The sequence below is a fragment of the Engraulis encrasicolus genome, chromosome 2 (genome assembly GCF_034702125.1).
Source record: "Engraulis encrasicolus isolate BLACKSEA-1 chromosome 2, IST_EnEncr_1.0, whole genome shotgun sequence".
Taxonomy (NCBI): Eukaryota; Metazoa; Chordata; class Actinopteri; order Clupeiformes; family Engraulidae; genus Engraulis; species Engraulis encrasicolus.
Genome location: NC_085858.1, coordinates 5146294 through 5172172, shown reverse-complemented (window position 1 = coordinate 5172172; position 25879 = coordinate 5146294). Strand labels below are relative to the sequence as shown.

Genomic DNA, 25879 nt, shown 5'->3' with positions numbered 1-25879 from the left:
TAGAGCTCTCAAGTCACAGTGTAAATGGTCAGGACTCGTAAGTGAACTGTACTGAGACCACGACAATAAAGCATTCACATATGCACAGAAAATGCTAAGTCACAGGCCTGAGTTCGCTTAGTGAAAACACCCTAAAAAAGCTTCTACATATAGACCATTTCGCTGTTACCTTTCATTCACAGCATTTCTGTTTTAGATAAAGGAGCAGAGCTGTAACCTAAGGGCGACCCAAGACAAAAGCTTATTAGTATTGTCCAACAATTTTTATACGATTCTACATCTATTGCCTAACTGTTTTGTCTCGCCTCTTGTCTCAAGAGGAAGAATAATAATGCTTAGCAGTATTTTTAGTCTGACACAAGTATCAGTTTTGACCACAGTTGTACATACAGCATGTTTATTTTTCCATTTGGTTTGCAGTCCGGCTTCTTCAAGAGTTCATACCAACAGAAGATACTGGAGGCAGAAGCTCAGGGTGGGGATGACGGTGAACCACCATAAGAATAATAACATTTTCTCTCTCTTTCTCTCTCCTCTAAAGTGATAGGCTACTGTGCACCATGTATCGCTAAAACTTAACCTGTTATTATAACTTTTTAAAAATTGAACATTTGCTGTCTGTTGATTGACATAACTGATTAGTACAGTATTTGTGTTGTTGTATTGTAATTTGCTGCGAAAAAAAGTTATTTGATGTTCTGTCAAATCCCCTCCACACACCTGTGTGCCATGGGCGACAGGGCATTTGGTGTGGTTGGCAGCAAGACGGAACGCACTCCCGCTGACAATTCGTCAATGTTCTGCAATTTCCTCTTCTAAATCCAAGCTTGAGACGCACCTCTTCACTGCAGCATATTCATCACACCACTGACATGCACTTCCACTTCGTTTAGTTATTATTTTAGAATAATTTTATTTTATACACATGTATTCTACTTTATTCTTGTATAACTATTTTTATTTTCAATCATTCTCCTATTTAGCTGTGATGTATAAATTCATTGATGCTTTGTTATTACTTTTTCTACTGTTATTTCTCGGTTTTAATGTAAAGTGACCTTGGGCATCTTGAAAGGCGCTTAAAATAAAATGTATTATTATCATTATTAATGCCATGAGCACACAATACTTTGCTGGACATAGTCCAGTAATATTGCATTAAACATTAATCAATCATGGGCTATTCCATCTACCGTACCTTATTACCACCCATGTGAACCCCACCTATTTCAATGTTTTTCATGCTCTCATTAGATCCACTTTCTTTGCCCATATAGCATTTATAATCACCCAGCTACCAAAACAGTACAACGTCGCCCCGGTAACCATGGATAATACGGTGGATATGGGAATGTGATTGTGTTGAGGCTGATGAAGCCTGGTGTTTACACCACATCATCCTTCTGTGAAATAAACCTATATAATAATAATAATAAACCTATTTTGATACTTGATGTCATTATAGCATTAGGTAAATAACATGTAGGGGCCTACTTGTAACTTAACTTTTTCTTTTCTTTTGTTTCATGACCTAATGGGTCATGTGATATGTTTTAAGGTTACATTTAATCAAACGCATATATTGGTGACAGTCCTTGGTAGCCTGGCCGCGCCAAAAACCCCTACAGCTTGCGGCCACTAGGGGCGTCTAGATTTCTAGGCTAAGTCCTTGGAGCAATGTGGGGTTAGGTGCCTTGCTCAAGGGCACTTCAGCCATGGATTGAGGTGTAGGGAGAGGTAATGGTGGAATTCAAGTAGGCAGAGAATGCACGCACATCAGTGGCACAGGTGCTGGACAAAATAAAATAGCTGAAGTAAATGATAAATGTCCGCAACACTGTTAATGCTCCCAGTTGTTTAATGGCACCTCCCAGTTGTTTAATGGTGCCATTGCCCACTGCCAGTCTAGGGGTGCATCCCAATATGTGACCTTGCCTCCTCCACTTGCTTCTCGTCATGATGACATCACTGACAACAGCATTATATTCCAATATCTTGCAAAAGCTCAATTGTAAAGTATTTTTCTCATTTGCAATTGGGATGGTGAATGAAAAACAGTCCCTCAAAAGTTGTTGTGGCGAGGCTGACAGCTGGGAAACTTTATCGTTTTCTCCATGGAGGAGGGGCCAGGAGGCGGGACGAGGAGACAAGCACAAGTGGAGGAGGCAAGGACACATATTGGGACGCACCCTAGATTAGTATAGGCCTGTGGCGTCCTCTGGTGATATGGTCTGGTCTCTCCACCTAGCACAGGGGTGGGGAACCTATGTCTCGAGGGCCGTTTGTGGCCCTTGAGGCCGTTTTATCTGGCCCTCGATATTGTTTTAATGTTATGCAGCTTCACATGAAATACGACATATTTTGTAAAGTAATCTTAGAAAATACATTTGCTATACAATAAAGTTATATTCAGGGGAACTAGAGAAGGTGGGGCCTGTTTTAAAAAGGTGGCTACCTTCATTATAGGCCTTAAGTGCAGGGGGATATCCTGGTTTGTGTACATAGTATGGCCCTTGGAGGACTTTTACGGCCCTCGGATGAATTTGATGTCGCCCTTCGAATGAAAAAGGCTCCCCACCCCTAACCTAGCAGAACTTGGCAGTAGCAAGCTACTGGCCTGACTATTTAGCTCCTGTGCCAACAGTTACATTACACCACGCTTAGCTGATGCTTTCATCCAAAGTGACTTACAGATATTACAGGACATTGGTTACAGTGCCTAGAGCAGTACGGGGATAGGTGCCGTGCTCAAGAGCACTTCAGCCATGGAGGGAGGATGGGATTGGTAAAGGTGGTGATTGAACCTGCAACCCCTGTGATAGGGATTGAACCCACAACTCCCTGACCATTACACCACGGATGCCACGCAATTACCTTGGTTACATTATGTAAAACCACATGCAATCACAATGACAAGTGAACATAGCTTTCGTTAAAAAGATGATTTATTATCAAAGACCAAGGACAACAAAAAGAAAGTGCACACTGATACAAGGGGACAGATAAAAGGAATATAACATTAGACAGAGAAACAGGAATAATAAAAACTCTGAAGGGAAACACATAGAACAGGACACTCATTCATCCATGGCCTTGATAATGTCAGCCCTCTTCTTCCTCGCAGCTTCTTCAAACCTCTCCATGTTTTGATTGCAGGTCTTTTTCTATAAATAGATGAGAGAGTAAAGATGTCTCTATAAAAAAAACAATGACAACTGTCCATGGGCTTTGGAGGGAACTAGAGAATTCTGGTTTTTTTTTAAACTACAAGTAATAGGCCCTTTCATGTTCAGAATCCTGTGGCAGTTGAAGGAAACACCTTGCTGACTGTACATTATAATGAAGGAGCATCTGGAAACTCCCAACGTCATGGTGACACTGCACTCTAAAGCACGCAGTGCACACACCAAAATTGCATTTACTCCTCACCAACATGGAATCAGGACAATGCATATAAATCAGACCCCATTTGTGTTGTTGCAATTTGCAGCTTTTACGCAACTCCAGGCAATCCCCGTCAGTGCTGTGTTGCAAATTTTAACCAATCAATGCAACTTTCCCGTAACTACTTTCCAGTATGGTGATACGCCCTTTTTAAGTTTTGTTACCCATCAGTCCAGAAAAAAAACACATGACACGAGGTGTTAATGCTTCCAGCTTCAGATAATCATTATTATATTTAAACTTATTCTAAAATTATTTGCAGCCTCTTCTAACCTATTCTACCTATAAACTATCAGTTTTTATTCATCATTTTATTTATAATGTTGGCAAATGTGAAATTGTGGGAAGTATCGAACCGTAGGTCATAAATCGTGATACGAACCGAAACGTGAGTTGAGTGTTGTAGTATCAGGGGTGATAGTAAAAAAAAATCCTGAGCCTGAACTTTTTCCCCTGCTCTAACGACGACGACAAGATACTGCATAGTGACGTAACGTAGGCCTATTTCGACACATTATTCAAACATTTAATAGCCTGTGTATGACCATTATTCAAGCCTGATAGTAGTCAACCCTGAACCTTTAACACTTTCTGAAATAAGAATAACCTAATGGCTAATTATTATCAATGTTTTTTATTTTTGCAAACTCTGTCAAGCCTGAAATCAGGCATGGAGCCTGAATACTATCAGCCATGTAGTATTGTTACAGCTCTAGTAACCGCGCAATGACCACAGGTAACACTTGTACTGTGCAAATACATGTACCAATTACTCAAATTCTATTACAGGGAGTATTGCAAATACTTATGGTAAATGGACTGCATTTAGGTAGCGCCTTTCCACTCCTTCGAGCACTCAAAACGCTTTACACTGTTTTTTTTGGGGGGGGGTCTTTATTATGGACAGGACAGTATGAGAGGTAGACAGGAAGCGAACGGGGAGGGGTCGGCAAAGGACCCTGGCCGGGAATCGAACCCGGGTCAGCCGCATGGCAGGCGAGTGCCCTACTGGATGGCCCCGGCAGGGCCAGTGTTTTACTAAGCCTGACATTCACCCATTCACACACCAGTGGCAGTGGCTGCCACGCAGAGTACCACCCTGCCCCCAGGAGCAACTTGGGGTTAAATATCTTGCTCAAGGAAACATCGATGGGGTCAGGCAGAACAGGGCTCAAACGTGCAACCTTCGGGTTGCCAAACGGCTCCTCTACCACCTGAGCCACCACCGCCCACACAGATGTCTTCCTAAATTATTCCTTATTTGATTTTTATTACCTTGTGAGAACTAATAAAGACACATGTCGTTGAAATGTTAGTCCTCCTAATACACTGTTAAAAATAAATAAGGAATAACAGAAGACATCTGTGTGTGGCACCAGATTTTTCCTTAAATGATGCCTGGTCCCTACTAAAATAAAACTGTGAATGAAAAACGTCTGCACACTTAAATCCTATTTTTCTCAGTCTGACCGAGCCCTGAGGAAGGCCACTAGTCTGAAAGCTTTGCCATTAAAAGAAAAACAAAAGGATTTAAGACATTTTGCATTCCGTTTCCGTTCTTCCTCTGAATACCGTCAGCCATGCGTCCCCCATACCCCAAACTCACCAGGAGAAACTTCTGCCGCTCCTTCTGCAGCTTCAGCAGCTCCTCTACGCTCAGCTCGTGCACAGACTTCTGCAGCAGGATGAAGTGGCAGGCAGGAGAGTGGGATTTGTGCTCCTTCCTGAAAGTAAATACAGCAGAATTAGAATGTGTGTGTGTGTGTCAAATTTAAGCAGTGGAAAAACATGACATACATTGCGGATAAAGTCAGTTAAAATATGGTACTTTCTAAACTACATGTTGACCACATCAATGTTCAATACTTAGTTAGGAATCTAGTCAACGGCAGTGGAATTACACGGGACTTGATTTGCTGTCAGATGTTTTTTTGGTTTTGGATCTGGTGACTCCTTTCCCTCTTGATTAAGCCCCATAGACTACCATACAATATTTTGAGTGGGTTTGCACATGATGCTTTTATTGCATATGGCTATTTTATCTATGCATTGCATGAACATGCAGCCGTGGCCTGACGTCAAGAGGTCGTCTTAACCCTCCTGTTATCCTCAGATTTGGGTTACATCCGTGATCCTTGGGGTCATTTTGACCCCAGCCACTTAAATGTCTACAAAATCAGTAGAAGCAAAAACTTTTGCACCGGTTTATCCCTCAGATATTTACTGTTGCTCTTTTGGGGACATAAAAAGCCCTTTAGATAAGTCCTAGCACCCCCACAGCCCACACACCAAAAAAAAAACCTAATCCATGGACCATGACTAGGCGAAAATGTGCAACAACTGTCCAAAAGTTGCCTTGAATTAGTTTTGGCCATCGTCCACATCATACATATTGTTAGTTATCAGAGCCCTAAATTAAGCAAAATGTTCTGTTCTGAATAACTTATGTTCATGTATTTTACATAACACAGACAGAATGGAACATGTATTAGCAAAATATGGATGTTCCATTTATGTTTAATACACTTAAAATAATTTGGGGTCAAATTGACACTGCCATACTCACAGACCGAAAGGTAAAATCAATCATTTAGCGCAAGGAGAGGTGTAAAATAAGCTTATTTCAAAAAATGGGACAGTATCACTTTGAGTTCAGAGGCTTGCAGGTTCAAATCCCACCCTTAACGTCTCTCCCTACACTTCCATCCATGGCTGAAGTGCCCTTCAGCAAATCACCTAACCCCACATTGCTCTCTAGCCACCAATACCCTGTAAAAAAAATAGCTAAGGCTCTTTGGATAACAGCCTCAGCTAAGTGTAATGTAAAGTAATAATGTTGTGTGCACTTTTAAGGAGCTGCTTTTTAACACCAATGTGCTGCGTTTCATGACAACAGCTACAAAGGGGAGATATTCAAACAAAGTTTGAAACTAGGGCACTACAAGGAAACGACACTGAGCCAGTAGCCCTAGGCAGACCTGCAGCCCTAAGCAGACTTAACAATGATGCAGTAAGGCAGCAATTAACCGGTGAGGCGGTGTGTAATAAGCTATTGTGGCTGCACAAAGTGTGTTGGCCTATAATGAGATTTGTATGTCTCTGATTGAACAGACCACCACCACACCAGCATTATAATTTATAACACATTGGCCCTCTGAGAGCACACATGTTGTTGAGTTGCGTGTTGGTTGCTCTGTCAGCCAGTGGCCTCATGATAAGCCTAGACTAGAGCATTTTGAATATGACTGCTATGACAGGCAGCCTGACATAGCCGAATTCAAAATGCTATTAAGTAAGACAACTGATATTCTACCTCTGGAGGAATGATGAACCACCATGCCTGTGAAGATATGACTATTAGGCCTACATCGTTGTGTCTAATTTAGGTAGTGGAAAAGCGCAACACTGCTACAACTACGGTGAAACATTACAGACCAGGCTCAATACAACTAGTTCTATGTAACAGTCTTAACATCTTTACAGAAATTGTGGTTCTAGCTAGTTAATCATAGCCTAAACAAACAATCGCCACAATTGTCAGTGTCAGTTCCTTACACTGGGTCGTCTTCTGGCTCCCAACCTTCCAGTTCTTTGTAGCAGAAAAAGCACTGTGCTACGTCCGGGCTGTTCTCGCTGGGCGTGTGTATGAAACCAGCTTTCGCCATCTGGAGACATTTTTGAAACAAACAACAGGCAAAACAGTTCATTGAGAAAATGTAAAAGAAAACAACTTACACTAGTTTTATCTAAACGAACTATGCCCAGTAAACGAGTGACCTGGTGGCATAGCTGGGGACAATGCCAAGAGTACGGTCACTGTTTCGAGTCGACATAATAGTGTACCCCACGTTTTGAAATCCTGAGTGATTAAGGACAGACAGACAGATACACAATTACAAAGTCTACAGCGTGGCAATCGTGGTTATTGGCTGTTGTCTTTCAAGAACATGATAGCATATGCTATGCATTGCTAATAAAACACTGTTGTTATTAGCCATTCCAACGTTAGCTCTTCAATCGTAGTTGTTACTTACATTTTCGGGAGTGCAAACGCAATCCTCTTCAAATGGCCAGCCTGAATAAGTTTGCAGCCTGTTCTCATAAAGGTACATTTTTGCATGTTCTGCACTAAGAGCCTGCATGGTGATAAACTTTTAAAGAATATGTATCCGTTTGCTTTCCGAAAAGTAAGGAGATTTGTTTAAATGTTACCGGTCCCCGAATTCATTGGGTGGACGTGACATGACTGCAACTTCCTGATTGGCTTGCATCGTTGACGCAGGGCCAGGGTGGCGCACATGCGTGTTGGTGCTGCCCCAGATGAACAGTTTTGTTGTTGTTTGAAGTGACATGCCCAGTACTTTCCCACCTCATCAATGCACTAATACACTTTTTTCACTAATACACTTTACGCATTAGCCTGCATCATTTCATAAATGCTTTATCAAAGTATCGTATCACACATGTCAACAGCCTATCCGTAGGGCTGTGTAACATGCAGCAATATTCTCTGTGGCTATTTTCATTGTTTGTGTGTGTGTGTGTGTGTGCAGGTCCGGATTAATTTGGGTGGGGGGGGGGCAGGTGCTGAAGGGGTTGAGTTGGGGGCATGTGGGACTTCCAGCTGCTATTTGTGCGAAATATTATATTGGGGCAGTGTTGAATAAAGTATAGCTATAAAATCTCATAGGCATACTCAAGTAAAAGTATGGGTAGGCCTAGGCCTACCCCTCCAAAATATGACTTTGGTCAAAGTAAAAGTCACTGACTGAAATATTACTTGAGTAAAAGTCTTAAAGTAGCCTTTCTGTAAGGTATTGTACTTAAGTAGCCTATGCCAAGTAGCCTACTGTAAAAAAATAATGTAATCAAGTAATGTAATGAAAAGTGCAAGTAAATAGTAAAGAAGGCAAATGTAGCTTAAAAGGCATTTTTGTAGTTTGGTAAAAGTTCAAAAATTCAAAACACTTTAAAAATGTACACACAACCAATTTCAGTCGAAATTTTGACAGAAAATAAACTTGACTACCTACGTGTGTGACTCCTACGCCCGGATCCCAGGCATCATGTCCTGACTTCGTTGCAGTAGCTGGGGTCAAAACACTGCGTTTTTCTCTTTTCTCTCTCTTTTTTTTGTAACTAGTAACTAAACCGAACATTGAAAATGTAGTGGAGTAAAAGTAGGCCTATGCAATTTAGCTCAGAAATGTGGTGAAGTAAAAGTGAAAGTCATCCAAAAAATATATACTTGAGAAAAGTCCAAATCGTTCCAAAATATACTTAAGTACAGTGGTGAAGTAGTTTTACTTAGTTACTATACAACACTGTATCGGGGTATTATTTTCACATGCTTTTGATTGGGAAGCATTTAGATAATCATATCAACATGGAACACATTACATTCTGAAAGAAAAATAAATAAATAAATAAAAACTTTCTAAAAAGGGCATTTTTTTGTCCAGTAGGGCAAAGGGGCAAGTGCTTTAGCACCTCATCCCTATCTGTGCACACCTGTGTGTGTGTGTGTGTGTGTGTGTGTGTGTGTGTGTGTGTGTGTGTGTGTGTGTGTGTGTGTGTGTGTGTGTGTGTGTGTGTGTGTGTGTGTGTGTGTGTGTGTGTGTGTGTCCATCTGTTTGTGTGTGTAAGTAATTGAGTGAGAGAGAGGTAGATGTAGAGAGAGAGAGAGCGATATGGGGGGCAGGGACCTGTAACTGTATCTGGCCCCCACATTACTGGAGCACGCATAGAGTACATACAGTAACACTCAGCCGCTCACACGGACACAGACCACCACACACGTAGTCTACACCGATAGACAGACAGCCCTCCTAGACACAGCAGCAGCAGCAGCAAAAACAAAAAGAACCCAATAACCCAAAAGATGGAGGCTGAAGCATCTGTGTTCATCGAGGAGGACCCGTGCTGCAGCATGTGTGGCGAGATCTTCAGTGTTCCCGTGGTGCTGTCCTGTATGGCCTGCGGGAGCGGCTTCTGCCAGCTGTGTCTGCGGCAGTTCTGGGAGGAACAGGGCACCAGAGGCTGCCCCATGTGCAGCAAGAAGTCTGACGCCTCCCAGAGCAAAGTGTGCGAGGAGCACAGCGATAAGCTGGTCTACTTCTGCGTGACCGACCTGGGCCCCATCTGCGAGTTCTGCTACAAGTACGGCGAGCATCAGGACCACCGGGTGTACCACATAAAGGATGCCGCGGAAGACTGCAAGGTACTGTAGCCGTGAGGTCTTCATGAGAGTAGCCTATCCACCCCTCTGAGGCCAGGTGCAGGACAAAGGAGTATCTGACAGTGGAAAGAGTAGAAGTCCGCACACTGTAGCTCTGCTTTGAAAATTTATTCAGGTCATACAACGTTTGGTCCCAACAGGGCCTTCATCAGGCGTGGCACATTGAGGAGCTACAGAGTCCAGACTTCTCTTTCCACTGTAGCTATGAGGGACATGATTTGACTTCCCCTAGGCGTGCTTCTCCAGAGGTGTCAAAGTTAAAGTTGATGTAAAAGTGAAAGTTAAAAAAATAAACAGTTTTCTTCCAACACAGGTGAGTTACTCTATCTGATTAACCAGTACACCTCTGTACTTGTCTTACGATTCTGCGCTGGTTGGATCAAGTTTGTGGTGGGTTCTTGTTAGTTTTTTAGTGTTTTTCCTGAACAACACTGTCTATCTTCCTCATTAGGTACAATGGAGCAAATGGTGTAACAGCCATGTAATATCATGTGCTAGCGTTGTACTTATCCCATGAATTTACTTCGGCTTTTCCTTTTGACACCTCTGCCCGCCTCTCACGGTTACACATGTTGTGCCTGTTGGTATCTCCATTGTGTGTCTTGCATGGCTGGCTTGTTTTGTGAAATGAAATGAGCCATGTTGTTTTATGATGGATTGATTCATCCACACACTTCGTCGTATGTCAGTATACCTTCACCATCCTTACACTGGCTGAAAGAATCCCTCTCGTTTATTTGTGATATCCTAATTGTCAATATCTGTATCGCATTCCATGATTTTACAGGTCATGTTGAAGCTGTTATAAATTAAGATACATTTGTCAACGCAATAAATCAGGGGAGTAGCCACACTGTCCTCACACCCACATGATGCGCTTGGCACAAGGTCATGGCATGTCCTCATAAACAGGACTGGCCTCGAGTCATTAATAGTAATGTTGCCATGGAGATTCACTGGTGTACTCAGGGACATAGTACTTCATAGGTATACTGGGCCCTGGCCCAGGGGCCCAGAGTCAAGGGGGCCCTGAAGGCCCAGCCTCAGACATTTCCATTCTCAGTGTGCGTTAAAATCACACTTTAAACAGCTGAATTTTCACATTTTCTCAGTACAGGGGCCCAAGGAATCATAATCCATTCCTGTGTGTCCCGTATTCAGTGCAGGCTCTGCCTATCATTCACTTAGCTGGAATAAAGGAGGCACATGGGGAGAATTGTATTATTAAGAAGGAATCCTTCTGTGGACCAGTCAAAAAAGAGCTTGTATGACTGACATGTTGCTTTGAAGATGAAAGTCCCTGCCTCAGCCTGTATATGTGTGTAAAGTTGTGTCCTCAGAAGGATATTTGCGTACACACCAGTGCAAAATCCAGATACATGTATGGGCATTTAAATAATCTCCATGTTATTCAACTGTTATGCAACTGTGGCAAACTTTGAAGCAGATTTAGTTTAAAGTTAGCCTCCCTCGTGCATATCAAAATCAGTGGCAAGTAACATGGTGGTGTGTTAGCCTCAAGTTTGTAAACTTAGCCTATCCCAACGTGAGCCGGACCTATATACCATATGCCCATGTTCGTGAGAGTGTATATAGCTCCTCTCCAGTCGAAGAGATGGCAGAAGAGCCTGTGTTACCATCACCTCCTCATCAGACATTAAAATGTCTTCATTTAAAGCCGTTGGCCTTAGAATAGTCTGCCCTATAACCGCTAGATGTCACGGGCAAGCAGGAATACAGACCTGTAAGTCGATCAGCAAGCAGCCGGCCTGTTTATTCTCTATCGTCATGTTTCCAGACCGCATATAACATGCTTGCAAGGCTGCTGATACCTTTGGCTGGGCCCACGACAAAGTCATCTGAAAGTCCCCCGCCACCCACCCAATGCTTACAATGTAATGAGAATTCAATACTGGACTCCCCTGTCTACGGTCCTGGGACAACTGACCCCTTTGCACACCCCACCCCTCTGTCGGCTTCCCTGCATGTTCGCCACTTGCGGGGCTATTCATGTGTGGACAACTTTCACCTGTCACGTGGCAGTGATGTGCCAACTAGGTCATGTATTTTGTGTCCCCTCCCCGTATGGACTCCAGCTTCTGCACAGTAACCAGAAGTGGACACAGAGACTTTGGAGGGCAGGTGCTAAAGAGGGGGTATGTGGAAATTCCGGCTGCCTTATGCCAGAGAGGCTATATATATTATATCGGGGCATTATTGTAACATACTTTTGATTTTGAAGCATTTCTAGATTATCACGTCAACATGGACCACAGTAGAGTTACTGTACTTGTGCACAATCCCTGGTGCTGAACAAAAGAATTACGTATTTCTTTTTAAAAAGACAGGTGACAGGTGTTGTCGATAATGTGTCAAGCCTGTGTTTGTCAGTGAATATGAGGAAGACCGAGAGGTCGAAACGTCATGCTTGCCAATGAGTGAATAAAAAGAAAAAAAAATAACTTCAAGAAGAAAAAAATCCAAAGGAGTGTGTGAATCTAAAAAAAAAAAAAAAAAACATGGACCACAGTACATTGTGACAAAAGAACGTTCAAAAAGGGCATTTTTTTGTCCAGTTGGACAAATGGGCAGGTGCTTCAGCACCACCTTGTCACACTCTGTGCACACCTATGGTAACCACTGTCAGACAGGGATGGATTATGAGTCCATGGCCCCCTGTGATAGACAACAACGAAGGGCCCTATACTAACTCAAGGTTCAGGTTGTGCTTCGGGGCCCACTTGGCTCTTGTTTCCCTGGGTCTGGCCCCGGTAGGCCTGTGCAGTTGTTGCAGTCCTTGGTGTAAGAGGGCGACTTGACCACTGCCAGAAGTGGAAAAAGTACAGAAGAATTTACTCAAGGAGAAGTATCTTTACTTTGATTAAATTCTACTCAAGTAATTGTATATGTATTAATCTAAAATTTGACTCAAAAGCAAAAAGTACATCATTTTCACTTCCACCAAAGAGGTTGTGTTTTCGGTCGTGTTGGTTTGTCTGTCTGTCAGTTTGTCTGTCTGCAGATTGTCTGTCAGAAGAATAACTCAAAAAGTTATGAACGGATTTGGGTGAAACTTTGTGGAGTTGTTGGAAATGGCAAAAGGAACAAGTGATTCAATTTTTGTGGTGAACCAGATCACGGTCCATATCCAGGAATTTTTTTTTTTAATTCTTCACCATTCCAGTTTCTAACTCCACAAAAACAAGGCAAAAGTCTTAAAAAAATAGGGTGTAACATAGTCACATGTTCTTTTAAACAGCTTCCTTGGCGGAGGTCAGCACTTTCTGAATGCATTTCTAGTTGATATGTGTAACGTTTCTGAGGAAAATATTCATCATTATTACTGAAGACGTTAGCATTATGGGATTTGTTGCTTAGACAAAATTCTCTTCAAAATTTAATTGTCTTGTTAGCATAATGGCCACCTAGTTGTCATTTGATTAGCATGACTGTGAGGGGGATTGATGTCCTCTCAGCCGAGGAAGGGCCAGACAAGGATGTGTGTAATCAAATACATCCTGCATGGCCCAATTTAGAAACTAGGTCACAACCAGTAGGGGGGGCACTAGAGGCCAGAACTCCGATAAATAGCCCTATAGTTTCTTAGTGGGTTGAAAAGTTGTTGTATTTTAATAGCTGGATGCCAATGTCATTATCATTTGCTCTTATCTCAAGATATCTAAACAGCTGCTTAATAGATTAATTTAAAGGAAAACACCTGGTAATGAGATTAAGGGAGGTAGCCTATAAAAAGCAAGAAGAAAGTAAACAAGTCAGGTAAGAATTTAAATAAGAGATGGGTTTTGTCAGTGACCTTTGTGAGATAGAGTTAGTGAATGAATGTAGACATGTTGCTGCAGATTTGTTTTTCTTCAGTCCATTCCTGATGTCCTTTCCAACAACTAACGCTAGGGGTCAGTAGAAAACAATGTGTTTCTACCACAACCTACACTTGACTGACACTTCTGCAGCACACTCATCTGACAAACATGTTGATTTGAACCGGAAAATAATAAACACCCTATTATATATAAAGCTCCCTTTTGTTTGATTCATAGTTTGTATTAGTGGGGAAAAGCTCAATGAGGTCTGAGAAAAAAACCCTATAGCCAGGAAGAAACCTCAGGCAGAGACCAGCGGCCAACTAGGGGAGCCCCCTGCCAGGGCTGGTTGTGGACAGTAAGGATAAGTCATTGTATCCGAAAGATGACATAGCCTAGTTCTATAAGTCAAATGAAATTGTTCCTACTTTGCCCCACTCCCTCCTATACATCCAGCGGTGTAATACACCAAATGCAGCTTTATTGTAGTCCTGAACAAGACACTACATTGCATCAAAACCAATAACAAGGACATATTTATTCGATATTTAATATTAATTATGTACGTATACGTATACAGACTACTATTAATAATGATAATAGACCTAATTCTTTTGTTTCATATGGCACATTTAAAAAAAACCAAGGTCACTTAACATGATATCAGTGTAGGTGTGTGTGGGTATATCTAGTGTGCTCGTGGACACTAGAGGCCATATAGGCCTCCAAAAAGAGATGGGTTTTAAGGTGTTGTTGGCCAGTTTTAAGGTGTTGTTGGCCAGTTAAGGGGCATTTTGAATGTAGTTGGGTATTTTAGTTTGGAATAGCTACATGGACGGCTCTGTCACTGGTGGCCTTGAGTCTGGTGTGAGGGATGGCCAGCTGGACCAGCGATCTTGAGGACATATAGGGGTGGAGGAGGTCTGAGAGGTATTTGGGGCCCCAGACCAAGGAGGGACTTGAAAGTGAGGAGGTCTTTGTTGATGATTTGAGATTTGATTTTAGTCTATGATGCATGAGAGCAAGCTGTGAGATTGATGGGTGCAACCAAAAGCATGCAATAAGGCCACGTAACAGTTAGGGATTGCAAGACCTTATTAAAATTGACCAATGACATTAGTCATTCCTTACAAATGCAAGATTACACCAGATTAGATTGTATTAGATTCGCCTGAACAAGTGGAAATGTGAAATCTTTAGCAGAAATGAGTAGGCATCTTCTGTTCCCAATGAATTTGGAGAACATTTGGAACACACACATGCCCCCACCACTGCTCCCTTCAATAACATTACTATAATGCACCTATTTAGCATGAATATTTGCGACTGCCCCCTTCAATAACATCCATAATACATTACCATAATACATTTTGCAGTTATGTAACAAAATAAACAAGAATGGTGTGCCCAAGAGATGATTCTCTGTACTGTTTGAATGCTATGGCAAGTTGTGATTTATGGTGGCATGCTATGACTGCCCCCCCCACACACACACACACACACACAAACAAAAAAGTTATAAGCTAAAAAAGTAAAAAAGTGTTCATTGCTGCTTGTCTATATACACACAAGGCCTCTTGTGACACTGTGTATGAGTTATGAAGGCTAAAGGCTTGAGTTGCAGGTGGCTGCGTATGGATGTTTTGGAAGCTGACTTGTGGAATGTTAAAGCAGAGAGGAGTCACCAGCTCTGGTGACTATGTAAGGCAGCTGTGGGGAATATGTCAGGCATGCTAAGCTGTAAGGTGCTCATGCAAGACTAGCCATATTGAAGTACACTACTAGCCTGGGAAATCCCATGCTGCTTTGCACAATCACTCCGATCTAAAAGACGGAATGGCTCATAAAGAGCTGAACATATTTCTAGAAAACACTGCAAGCTGATTAGTGTTCATTTTTTTCCGAGCCTCAACTCAACTTTCAACTTTCAAATTTATTATCCCAAAAGGGCAATTAAATGTGGATCAAGACACCAACATAAACAAAATAGAGGACAGATCGTGATGTGTGGTCATTAACCCGAAGAAGCACTTGGTGAAATACATATACGTCGTTCAGTCCAAACAGTACTAGGAAAAAAAAACAGTAATCAATTTTTGACGTCCGTGGCAAAAGGTTTGTTTTGGCCATGTGGTTAACGTAGGTCACGTGGGAAGGTTGTAAGATTGAAGAGTGCAAATGGGGTGACACATTCCCTCTGAAGTGGAGTGGCGGTCCCTCCTGTCGTGCATACTGTAAGAAGGGAGGGAGAAAGGGCTGGACTGGGATCAGAAAACGGCCCTGGCATTTTAGGATTACACTGGCCCATCACTCAAGTCAACAGTCCATGCTGAAGATGTATAAATGGGCTGACCCCTCTACATAATGGGCCCATCAAAACAAAAAAGAGCATTGGCCCACAAGGACTGTCGGCCCATCGGGAAAATGCCCGATGTGCCAGACGACCAGTCCAGCCCGGGAAAGAGGGTGGAAACAAGAAAGGTGGAGGGGAGAAGAAGGGTGCGTAAAAAAAGAGTGAGGGGAGGGGTATGTGGAGAGTAGAAGAAGGGTGGAGCAATGGAAGCCACCTCGCCTGACCTTGCTGGGGGTTCAGACACGCAGCTCCCAACCACGCAGGGAAGATGGCCACCCGATTCGCCAAGCTCGAGGAGGACCTGTCCTGCCCCGTGTGCGCCCAGATCCTGAGGCAGCCCGTGGTGTTGTTCTGCCGGCACCGCTTCTGCAAGCCCTGCCTGGAGGACTACTGGAACGGCAACCCAGAGGACCTCTGCTGCCCGCTGTGCTGTCTGCCTGCCTCCAGGGACCATCTGGTCATCAATGCCATGTTGGAGAAGACGTGCGCGGCGTACATCCAGGAGCACAAGAAGAACGATCCGATGGCGTGCCCGGAGCACGGCAAGCCTCTCACCCTCTTCTGTGTCGAGGAGCTGCTTCCCGCCTGCGTCGATTGCCAGTTTGCCACCCGCCACATAGGTCACAGGTTGTACCCCTTAGCTGAAGCGGCAGTGGACTGTAAGGTAAGGTGACACACTAGACCAGAGTTGTATACATGGTTTCACCTTTGTAATGTCATTCTACTAGTGTCGTAATTACATCTTGTAATTACAACGCTATGCACCTCTGCATTAGACTACATTTTTTTAGAATGCAGTATTCAACCCTTAGAATGTACTTTGGGACCAAATGCACTCTAGCAGATCAACTTCGACTCTCTGAGGGTTGAATTTACACCACATTTTTCTGACTGTGTGCCAAGGCCATCAAGTTGCCTGTGTTGACACACACTGGTGTTGCCTCTTTGGTTGGATCTCTCACACAGCTAAGACTCTCACGCAGCTAAGACAGGGACTCTCAGGGTGCTTATGGACAGCTAAGTCACTTGCATGCAGTTCGGATGTTTGTGCAAATGTACTCACCAAGCATCTTACACGTAAAGCTTCTCAACTTAGCATGGGTATCGTGGCAGTGTCATTACTTCTGGGCCAGACACAACCCTGCTTGCAGCCCTGCGTTCAGCTCCCATCCACAGAAACAGCATGTTATTTGTGGACACTGGGCCCCCATGGGATTGCATGTGGGGCCTAATAATAGGCTTGTATTTTGGTGGACTTTACGGTGGAGGCGGCCCCTCCGGTCCAATGAAACAAGATCTTGTCAGGCTTCTCAAGTTTTTGACACCTCATGCCTGCTGAGACCGGATGGATGCCTTCACTTGCCACCCCCCTGAGGACACGAATGTTTTGCTCTTATTCCCATCTCACTCATCATGGTTTAATTTGTCAATTTGCTTAAGTGGACATTTTAGCCCTCACCTAGACCTGATTATTGCAGGCATCCTGGGTGGTGGTGTGGAAATCTGCCTCCCCCTCCCCACTGTGATTTATAGTCACCCTTGAAATCATGTGACCCATTCAGATAACATTTGGGCTGGACTGGGACCACAAATCGACCCGGGCATAGACCAGCCCCCGACCCTTACCCCCCATACTTATGTAGCCTACAATTATGATGGGCTCAGTCCACTGTATGTTACGTATGAACCGATGGGCCACCCCATCTAAAGTGGCTGGTCTCTTAGGTACATTTTGAAACAAACAAAAAACCCACCGGGAAATGCCCTGTATGCCAGATTACCAGTCCAGCCCTAGATGACCTCTATGTTGGGTTGCTTCTCTCCTCAACTGTCACCATGTGCTGTTGTCTTTGGTCTTTCAGGAGGAGCTCAAGACTGCTCTCAAACCACTCAAGGAGAAACTCAAACTCTACACCCACGCCAAACAAACTGCAGATAAAGTTGCAGACCATATCAAGGTACAATGAGTATTTGATATGTTGTGTAAAACATGGCACACTTTCACATCAGATTTACACTTTTGATATGCTCTTTGAACCGCAGTGTGGATTTTGAGTAGCATAATAGGCCAGAGACAAAGTCATATTCTGTGAGAAACACACAAGAAAAAAATATTAAAGTGTTGTACTTGCCGTGTTAAATTTGTCAGCACAGAAAGATAGTGGGTTGAGATAAAAGGCCTTGACCATAAATGAATCTTGCATATTTTGGCTAAATCAAGTCGACCAGTTTTGACAATGATATCCTAACTATTAAGAATGGCATAACACATACAGGTATCAGGAACATCAATGACACATTGGCCACGTTTACATGAGGTTTATAATTCTGAATTAAGTTAGAATTAAATAGTTACGTGGGCCCTTCAGCCTTGGATGAAGGTGCTGGTAAGGGTGCAATTTGAACCTACATCTGATCTAAAGGCCAGCACTCTAACCACTGAGCCATGGCTGCCCATAAGCGTCATGTCATTTTTATGCCTGTTACATGACACCCGTATGTAGACCAGAGGTGGGGAACCTACCTGTTTACGGTCCTTGAGGCCATCTTATCCAGCCCCAGATATAATTTTAATGTTGTGCAACTTCACATGAAATAGGACGAGTTTTGTAAAGAAATCTTAGACATTACATTTGTAATACAACTAAGTTTTATTTCAAGGGACCTAGTGAAATTGGGTCCTGTTGTAAAGGTGGCCACCTTCAATATAGGCCTAAAGTGCAGGGGGAAATCTTGGTTTTTGTTCATAGTGTGGCCCTTGGGGGACTTTATAAAATTTGAAGTGGCCCCTCGAATGAAAAATTGCTCTTGATCCTAGTCTCTTTTTCAACGTGCGGACCATGCTCTCACTTTTGAACTGTTCCATTTGGGTCCATCCATGCACCTGTTTATTGTTCTACACATCTTGAGTGCAACAATATTATCGCTTCCATTATTTAGATGCAGACGGATAATGCTGAGAAACAGATTAAGGAGGAGTTTGAAGAGCTTTATAAGTTTCTACGAGAGGAGGAAGAGGAGAGGCTAAGAGTCCTGAAAGAGGAGGAGAAGCTGAAGACCCAGAATATCAACGATCGCATCACGGAAATCAGCAACGAGCTGGCCTGCCTGGCTATCAACATCAGGACCGCAGAGCAGGAAATGAGATCCCAAGATATTCCGTTTTTGAAGGTAACACACAGCCTTGTTTTTGAAGTAACAAACACCTACAGGTTATGATGATGAATATTATTTCTTTATGGATTATCCATGTGCAAGCGTGCCAGGGGACCTACTGATATGCGAAATGTGTTTGTATTTTTTCTTCTCCATAGAATTACAAGGAAACTATTAAAAGGTATGCAAAATCATGAATATTAGTTATCGAAACAGGGCCAGAAGGAATATTTGTATAATTATTTCTTCTTTCTTTTCATTTTTCTTTTGTCTCTCTTTCTTTAACAGAACATGGCGTAAACCTATGGATCCAGAGGACCTTTCGGGAGGTCTGATAGATGTTGCAAAGCATTTAGGTTCCTTGAAGTTTAAAGTCTGGGAGAACATGAGAAACATTGTTCACTACAGTAAGTACTGCATTAAAATGTCAAATGTAAATGCAAATGCATTCTGCTCTCCTTTAGTCTTGTTTCACCTCCCATGATACTGACAACCAAGTACAGAAGAGCCAGTCAGTGTCACTACTTGCCACCACATCAAGAGCTGAGAGCTGAAAACACAATGGTACAAACACAATATTGCCAAAGGCCCTGTGTACTGTCACAGTACTGTGACATACTGTGCATAGTACATAATGATGTGTCTGCTGTCTTATTTATAGTATTTCTTACTCATTTTACAAACATTTGCAAATGCTTTTCTGATAATTAGTTCATTATTCACAAAGTGTTTGTGAAGGTCTTTTAGGAGCTTCATATCCATCAAGCTCATGGTGTAGTAAGGTCCTCTGTGAGATCCATCTGCTGATTACAACACCTGCTGAGATGCAGTCATTGCAACAAAAATAGATTTTGTGGTTCATGCAGGCAAGGAAATGATCTCCTTTCAGAATGTAACAAAATTGCTTATAAAAGGACCGCCATTTGACATTTTAGAAACAGGTTCGCTCAGATATTCTTTATAATCCCCTCAGAGAAATAAAACCATTTCACATAATAGCAATGAAATGAATATCAGCTGAATACCATTGGGTATTATTATTACCAAAAGGGGTCAAAACTGTCCAGACAGAGTAAAAGTCTAGTCAGGTGTTCTGCCTGTGTTCTCAACATAGGCAATTTAACTAATTAACTCATCATCAGTCTGGCTTGAGGGATATGGCAAATTAGGATCAACTTGTTTATCGAAATGGCAGAAACAATGTGGCAGAAAAAATGTGTGTACTTTCTGCACCTGTGCTTTTCCATCTCTGATTATGACTAATAACAGTTGGCACCATTTTTGCTGTCAAATCTAGACAGGGTGAAATGGCATTTAGTCATTATGCTGCAAAATGCTGGAACCAGCTTCCTCTCCAAATTAGAACTGCCCCAACAGTTACAGTATCATGTTTTAAAAAGAAATTAAAACAGCTTTTTTCTCATCTGCCTTTGGCAATAGTTAATTATCTACTGTCTCTAACACAATATCGTTTTTTCTCTTTCTCTAATCTTTAACACATTGAATGACAATTATGTAGGATAATGTGCTATACGTATACATGTAAGCAATTTTAATTGATTAATTGATTGATTGATTTGATTGATTGATTGATTGATTGATTGATTCATTCATTCATTCATTCATTCATTCATTCATTCATTCATTGTTGTTGTTGTCTACACAGCCCCAGTAACCCTGGACCCCAACACGGCGGCCAGCTGCTTTCTGCTCTCCAAAGACCTCACCACGGTGCAGTGCCTCAACAAGACCTTCAAGCTGCCTAACAACCCTGAGCGCTTCGATGTGAGCGCGGAGATGCTGGGCTTCGAGGGCTACACGGAGGGCCGGCACGTCTGGGACGTGGAGGTCAAGGACAACACCTACTGGGTGGTCGGCGTTGCCAGCGAGTCCATCAACCGCAAGGGCAAGCACGTGCTGACGCCCGCCGAGGGCTTCTGGACCATACGCTTCCGCAACGGCGAGCACAAGGCCTGCTCGGCCCCCTGGGAGTCGCTCACCATGAGCCTAGGGCCACCGCAGGTCATACGTGTGGTGCTGGACATGAACCGGGCCAAGGTGACATTCTACGACCCGCGTGAGAGGACTCCACTCTACACATTCACTAACGTCGTCAGCACCAGGATCTACCCTTACTTCTGCTCGGCCTGTAAGGAGCACCCGCTGAAGGTGCTGCCTGTGCGGCTCTCTCTCTCCATAGACCACTAGACGGTTGGCCCTTTCATTGAAGGCATAATCACTCTCAAACGGCATGGAGTTTTGTAGTTTTTGAGACTTTGGACTTTGGAAGAGGTTTGCTCTCTCTCAGCATAGACCGCTAGCGAGGGTCCCGCCTGTGCTGCTTTTTCTCAACATAAACCGCTAGCGATGCAGTCGACGGAATTACTCACTTCCAAGAAGCTAAGGCTCATATAGGCCTACAACAAGTGTTGCACATACTGTAAGTTCAGTCCCTGTCATTGAAGAGCCTGACTGTGTGTCTCTCTCACCATAGACCGATGGGGAGGAGGAGGTGGTTCACAGAATTACTGTCTCCCACTTGCAAAGAGCCACAGCTTTGGTTCATATTATACAGTAGTTTTTGCTTGTGTGCGAAACTACTGTAGGCCTATAATATGAACCAAAGCTGTGGCTCTTTGTAAGTGGGAGACAGTCATTTCATTGAAGGTGAAATCACTCCAACGGGTGCAGAGTTTTGTGGTCAAGGTAAATGAAGCAAGGTAAAAAATGCACTAAAAGGAAAAATGACCTATGCTCATGCTCATGTGGCTTTTTCTGACCAGACAGCTATGGCCCACGGAATTACGATCTCTGACACTTACAAAGAGCCAGGGCTTTGATTCATATTCACCATATCACCCTGCCCACTAATATCGTCCATTTCAATGTTTGTCATGCTCCCACAGCATTTCCGGTCTGCTAGTTCCTGTTAGGCTGCCCATAGCCCTTCTAAATGATTTATCACTAGCAACTGCCACCAAAATAGTAATGGCGCTGCCCTTGTAACCATGGATACAGTACAAAGTGGATATAGTAGATTTGCACTACAGCCCTTTCATTGAAGGCATGATCACTCAAATAGCAGGGAATTGTGTGGTCAAGGTAAAGGAAGCAAGGTAAAAGCCTACGCAATATAAAAAAATATATTTGAATCTAATGCATCCAATTAAATACAGTATTTCTTCTTTGTCCTGTTTGGAGATATTACAAGTAGGCCTACACAATAATAAAGAGAAATGCAATATAGAAATCCGGCATCATTTTGAGCCACAAGTCAAAATTCATTTAGGGGCTGGAGACATTGCAGTAGGTTATGCATTACACTACATTACATTTCACTTAGCTGACGCTTTCATTATGCTTATTGCCAAATTGCATTCATAGCCTACTAAGCCAACTACATTACAACAGTTATGAAATCGGACAGTATGAAGGTTTTTATTTTCATACAAACACACGTACACAGTTTATTTTCATGTAGTGTATGTTAGTTTATGTTTGGCAGCTTGCTGTTGACCTCAATTGAATCACCAAAAACGTTGGCATTTTGTTGTTCTTTGTCTGTGTGTTTGTGTATGTTATAGACTAGTAATTACATTTACACACATTTTGGGACATGTGTGAAAGCTGTTGCTTATTCTTATGATCCTATTGCATATTTCCTTCCTTGAACTTGACACATGATGTTTGACATGTCCATTTCGCTATGCTAAATCTGTAGCACTGCTGTTTTAAATGTGTTTTATAAATAAACTGACATCTGTATTACAGTTAAGATTTCAATGTTTTAATATAGAGCTGTGAACACTGGGGAAGGTCAGGTCAAGTTGCCTACCAATTTCACTCTTGACCAGGGACACTGACTTGTTAGGACGAGCCGGGGACAAAGTCAACTGAAAGTCCCCCTCACTCAATAGGCCTACATGGGGAGCCAATTCTGACCCCCATCTCCCTGGGCCCAGGACGGACCCCTTTGTCCCCCCTTCTCAACATCCATGCTCTTGACCTATTAGTGACAGGTCAGCATATGGCAGTGGTTCCCAAACTAGGGGTCGGGACCCCTTGGCAGGTCCTACAGGGGGGCTCGTGGAAAGAAGGGAACAATACCTACAAATACTGTAGGCTACATGCTCAATTTCATTGTACTTTTTACATGACAAATAAAAAGATATTCTACTCTATATTCTGATATTCTATAGAAACCCAGTAGTCTGCTTGCCTGGTTACCACCAGACCTGATCACAAGTGAGATTTCATATCGGAACGATTGTGCAAAGCAGCATGGGATTTCCCAGGCAAGTAGTCCGCCATTGATGCAAAGCCTTCAGCAATGTGTATCCTTCGAGTATTTGTGAGCATGCTTGTCGTGGCAGCTGTGGCCTAATGGTTAAGGAGATGGGCTTTAGATCAGGGGGCTGCACGTTCAAATCCCTCCCTTCCATTCTCTTCTGTACTCCATGACTGAGGTGACCTTGAGCAAGGCACCTAACCCCACACTGCTCCAGGGACTATAATCAATACCCTGTAAACAACTGTGAGTTGCTTTCGATAAAAGCGTCAGCTAAGTGTGAAGTATATATCAGATTATATGGAAGTCTATTATTGTACAGTAATCTGCTGATGATGCAGTCTTGTACAGAATTATACAAATACGTACATACAGTATGTCTCATAAGTGAGTACACCCCTCACATTTGAGCAGATTTGTAAGTATATCTTTTTGCAAGACAACAGTAGCCTCGTACTGCAGCAGGGGTCGCCGGCGACCCTATTCACTTGCTGAAAATGCTTAACTACATCATAACAACATCGCTATGATATGACATTACAGAGAGCCATAGTGCTGTGCTAAGGGGTTAAAGAAATTTCACTTTTACACAATGATTAGTGACCTGTTAACAACATATATAGCCGCTTAAATTTGTTGATCACTCACAAAAAAATCTAAATACAGCCATTAATATTTGATCATGTACTCACAGAAGTATGTACACCCCAGATTAAAATGTGGTGGAGAAGGGGCGGTGTTGGCCTGAATCGTCTCCAATGTTGACGCGGCATCCATTCATCCCCAAACCATGTCAGTAGCACTACCATGCTTGACTATCGAGATGCTAAACTTTTTTGTAAAACTCACTTGTTTACCGCCACACATGCTTGGAACCATCTAAAGCAAATTTGTTTATCTTGGTCTCTTCAGACCACACAACATGGTTCCAATGAACCATATCCTTGGTCTCTTCATCTCCCTTGAGACCAAGATATACAAATTTGCTTTAAATGGACAACATGCGCTATGGCTACTGAAGCAAATCATGATACTCTCCATAGGATTTCATTAAAATCTCACACCAAACATTTCATAGGAAAACGGAGAGTGATCTGTTTCACTCTAGTACATTGGCTGGGGTTCCCCTGAGGAAGGCGCCTGACCCCACTTCACTCCCAGGAGTGAAGTAACCTACACCCTGTGTCTAAATAACTGTAAGCCATTTTGGAAAAGTGTCAACTAAGTGTAATGTAAAGCATAGCGATATAAGGGTACAATACATGCGTTTAAATCAGCCTGATCTCCAAAAATTCCGTGCTCCTGGACACGGAACTGTTTTCCGTCATGGGCACACGGAAGTGCTTTCTATATTCCCACAGCACTGTGTTAACTCTATCATTAGAAAATACATACCAAATGCTAATCCTAAACAAAATAATGCTACAGCAATTTAAGTTGTGCCCTGACCAAAACATTCCCTAACCTTAACCTGTCATTAAAGACATATTTTTGAGAAATACCTTTTCCAGTTGTTTGATAGGCTATCAAATTCATATTATGAATGAAAGAATACTAGCTGTGCCCAGACCAAAACAATCCCTAACCCTAACCTGTCAGTAAGAAATGTTTTTTTTGAGAACCTGAGAAAACACAAGACTGTGGAAACATAGAACTGTGGGAGTATAGAGAGAGCACTTCTGTGTGTCCATCATGGAAAATAATTCCGTGTCCAGGAGCACGGAATTTTGGCAAAATCCGTGCTCCTGGACACGGATTTCGTGTCCTTAACATCCGTGTCCAGGAGCACGGACTTTTTGGAGATCATGCTGGTTTAAATAGTGTAGTGGAGAGGGAAAAAAGGTCTTCCCCCCCTTTTTTCAATTAAAACGTTTCACTCAATAACAATAGCCTATAGGCTACTGGTCAGTACCTCAAATGCCATAACACAAAAAAACATATCAGTATCAGGTGAGGTGATAAAAAGGAGAACATAACAGTACCATAAATTACCTCTGAGTACGTATTTTATGATTAAGGCAAGGCAAGGCTTATTTAGGTTTATTTGTGTCGCACATTTCATACACATTACATAAGCAACTTCACGAAAAAAGCAGCAGTAAAGATGTGCATGGAATCTTAATGAAATACAATCCACAAATCACCAGGAAGCTGGAGGATCTTCTCATGGGCTGTGTGTGCTATGATTGATTTGCACCTTTGGGAAACCTAGAGATATTGAGATTTGGGGGCCTCAGGCAAAATAAAAACATGGGGCCCCCTTGAATTATTTTGGCTGGTATTCACCATGGCGGGGCTGATGGAGCCTGGCCTGAGCCCCGTACAACTGTAAACAGGTATGGCCAGGGACAGAGTCATCTGAAAGGGCCACAAGCCCAATACGTACAATCTAATGAGGAGCCATTTCTGAACCCCCTCTCTCCCTGGGCCTGGGGCAGCTGACCCTTTTGTCCCCCCATGTCGGCTTCCCTGGACGTAAATATAGGCAGCCTGGGCCGTGCCCTCACATGAGGTCAAGGGGGCTTGGCAGCTTGTAAGAGTTTTAAAAAGGGATGCCCTGATTGATGTGCCACTGATCC

The 25879-nt window shown here is 42.8% G+C and overlaps 3 protein-coding genes across 4 annotated transcripts in view; 2 read left to right on the top strand and 1 right to left on the bottom strand.

The window, feature by feature from the left end:
* LOC134466285 (integrin alpha-M-like) overlaps window positions 1-1410 on the top strand; it is a 53587-nt gene extending 52177 nt beyond the window's left edge. Inside the window, exon 30 of the mRNA XM_063220190.1 lies at window positions 421-1410. Coding sequence (XP_063076260.1) covers window positions 421-501 — 81 coding nt within the window. The 3' untranslated portion in view covers window positions 502-1410. The remainder of the gene's footprint in view (window positions 1-420) is intronic.
* Window positions 1411-2923: 1513 nt separating this feature from the next.
* birc5a (baculoviral IAP repeat containing 5a) lies at window positions 2924-7709 on the bottom strand. Its single transcript, XM_063220181.1, has 4 exons — window positions 7479-7709; window positions 7000-7109; window positions 5051-5168; window positions 2924-3164 (listed from the first exon to the last, which is right to left on the bottom strand). Exons 1-4 carry the CDS (start codon window positions 7584-7586, stop codon window positions 3078-3080), a joined length of 423 nt encoding a protein of 140 aa, XP_063076251.1. The 5' UTR covers window positions 7587-7709; the 3' UTR covers window positions 2924-3077.
* A 1377-nt stretch (window positions 7710-9086) lies between these two features.
* trim35-13 (tripartite motif containing 35-13) lies at window positions 9087-22787 on the top strand. Of its 2 annotated transcripts, none has more exons than XM_063220171.1 (6): window positions 9087-9664; window positions 17719-17814; window positions 18797-19027; window positions 19171-19193; window positions 19301-19419; window positions 20679-22787. In XM_063220171.1, exons 1-6 carry the CDS (start codon window positions 9326-9328, stop codon window positions 21218-21220), a joined length of 1350 nt encoding a protein of 449 aa, XP_063076241.1. In that variant the 5' UTR covers window positions 9087-9325; the 3' UTR covers window positions 21221-22787. The 2 variants fall into 2 exon arrangements, with proteins under 2 accessions (XP_063076241.1, XP_063076235.1); XM_063220165.1 differs by lacking the exon at window positions 9087-9664 and adding an exon at window positions 15067-16520.
* The last annotated feature ends 3092 nt before the right edge of the window (window positions 22788-25879 follow it).

Coding starts and splice junctions, on each gene's coding strand:
- birc5a (XM_063220181.1), bottom strand. CDS start 7,586: ATGCAGGCTCTTAGTGCAGAACATGCAAAAATGTACCTTTATGAGAAC. Junction 7,110..7,478: donor GCGTTTGCACTCCCGAAAAT/GTAAGTAACAAC, acceptor AAATGTCTCCAG/ATGGCGAAAGCTGGTTTCAT. Junction 3,165..5,050: donor AGCGGCAGAAGTTTCTCCTG/GTGAGTTTGGGG, acceptor ATCTATTTATAG/AAAAAGACCTGCAATCAAAA.
- trim35-13 (XM_063220165.1), top strand. CDS start 16,125: ATGGCCACCCGATTCGCCAAGCTCGAGGAGGACCTGTCCTGCCCCGTG. Junction 19,028..19,170: donor AAGATATTCCGTTTTTGAAG/GTAACACACAGC, acceptor TCTTCTCCATAG/AATTACAAGGAAACTATTAA. Junction 19,420..20,678: donor GAGAAACATTGTTCACTACA/GTAAGTACTGCA, acceptor TTGTCTACACAG/CCCCAGTAACCCTGGACCCC.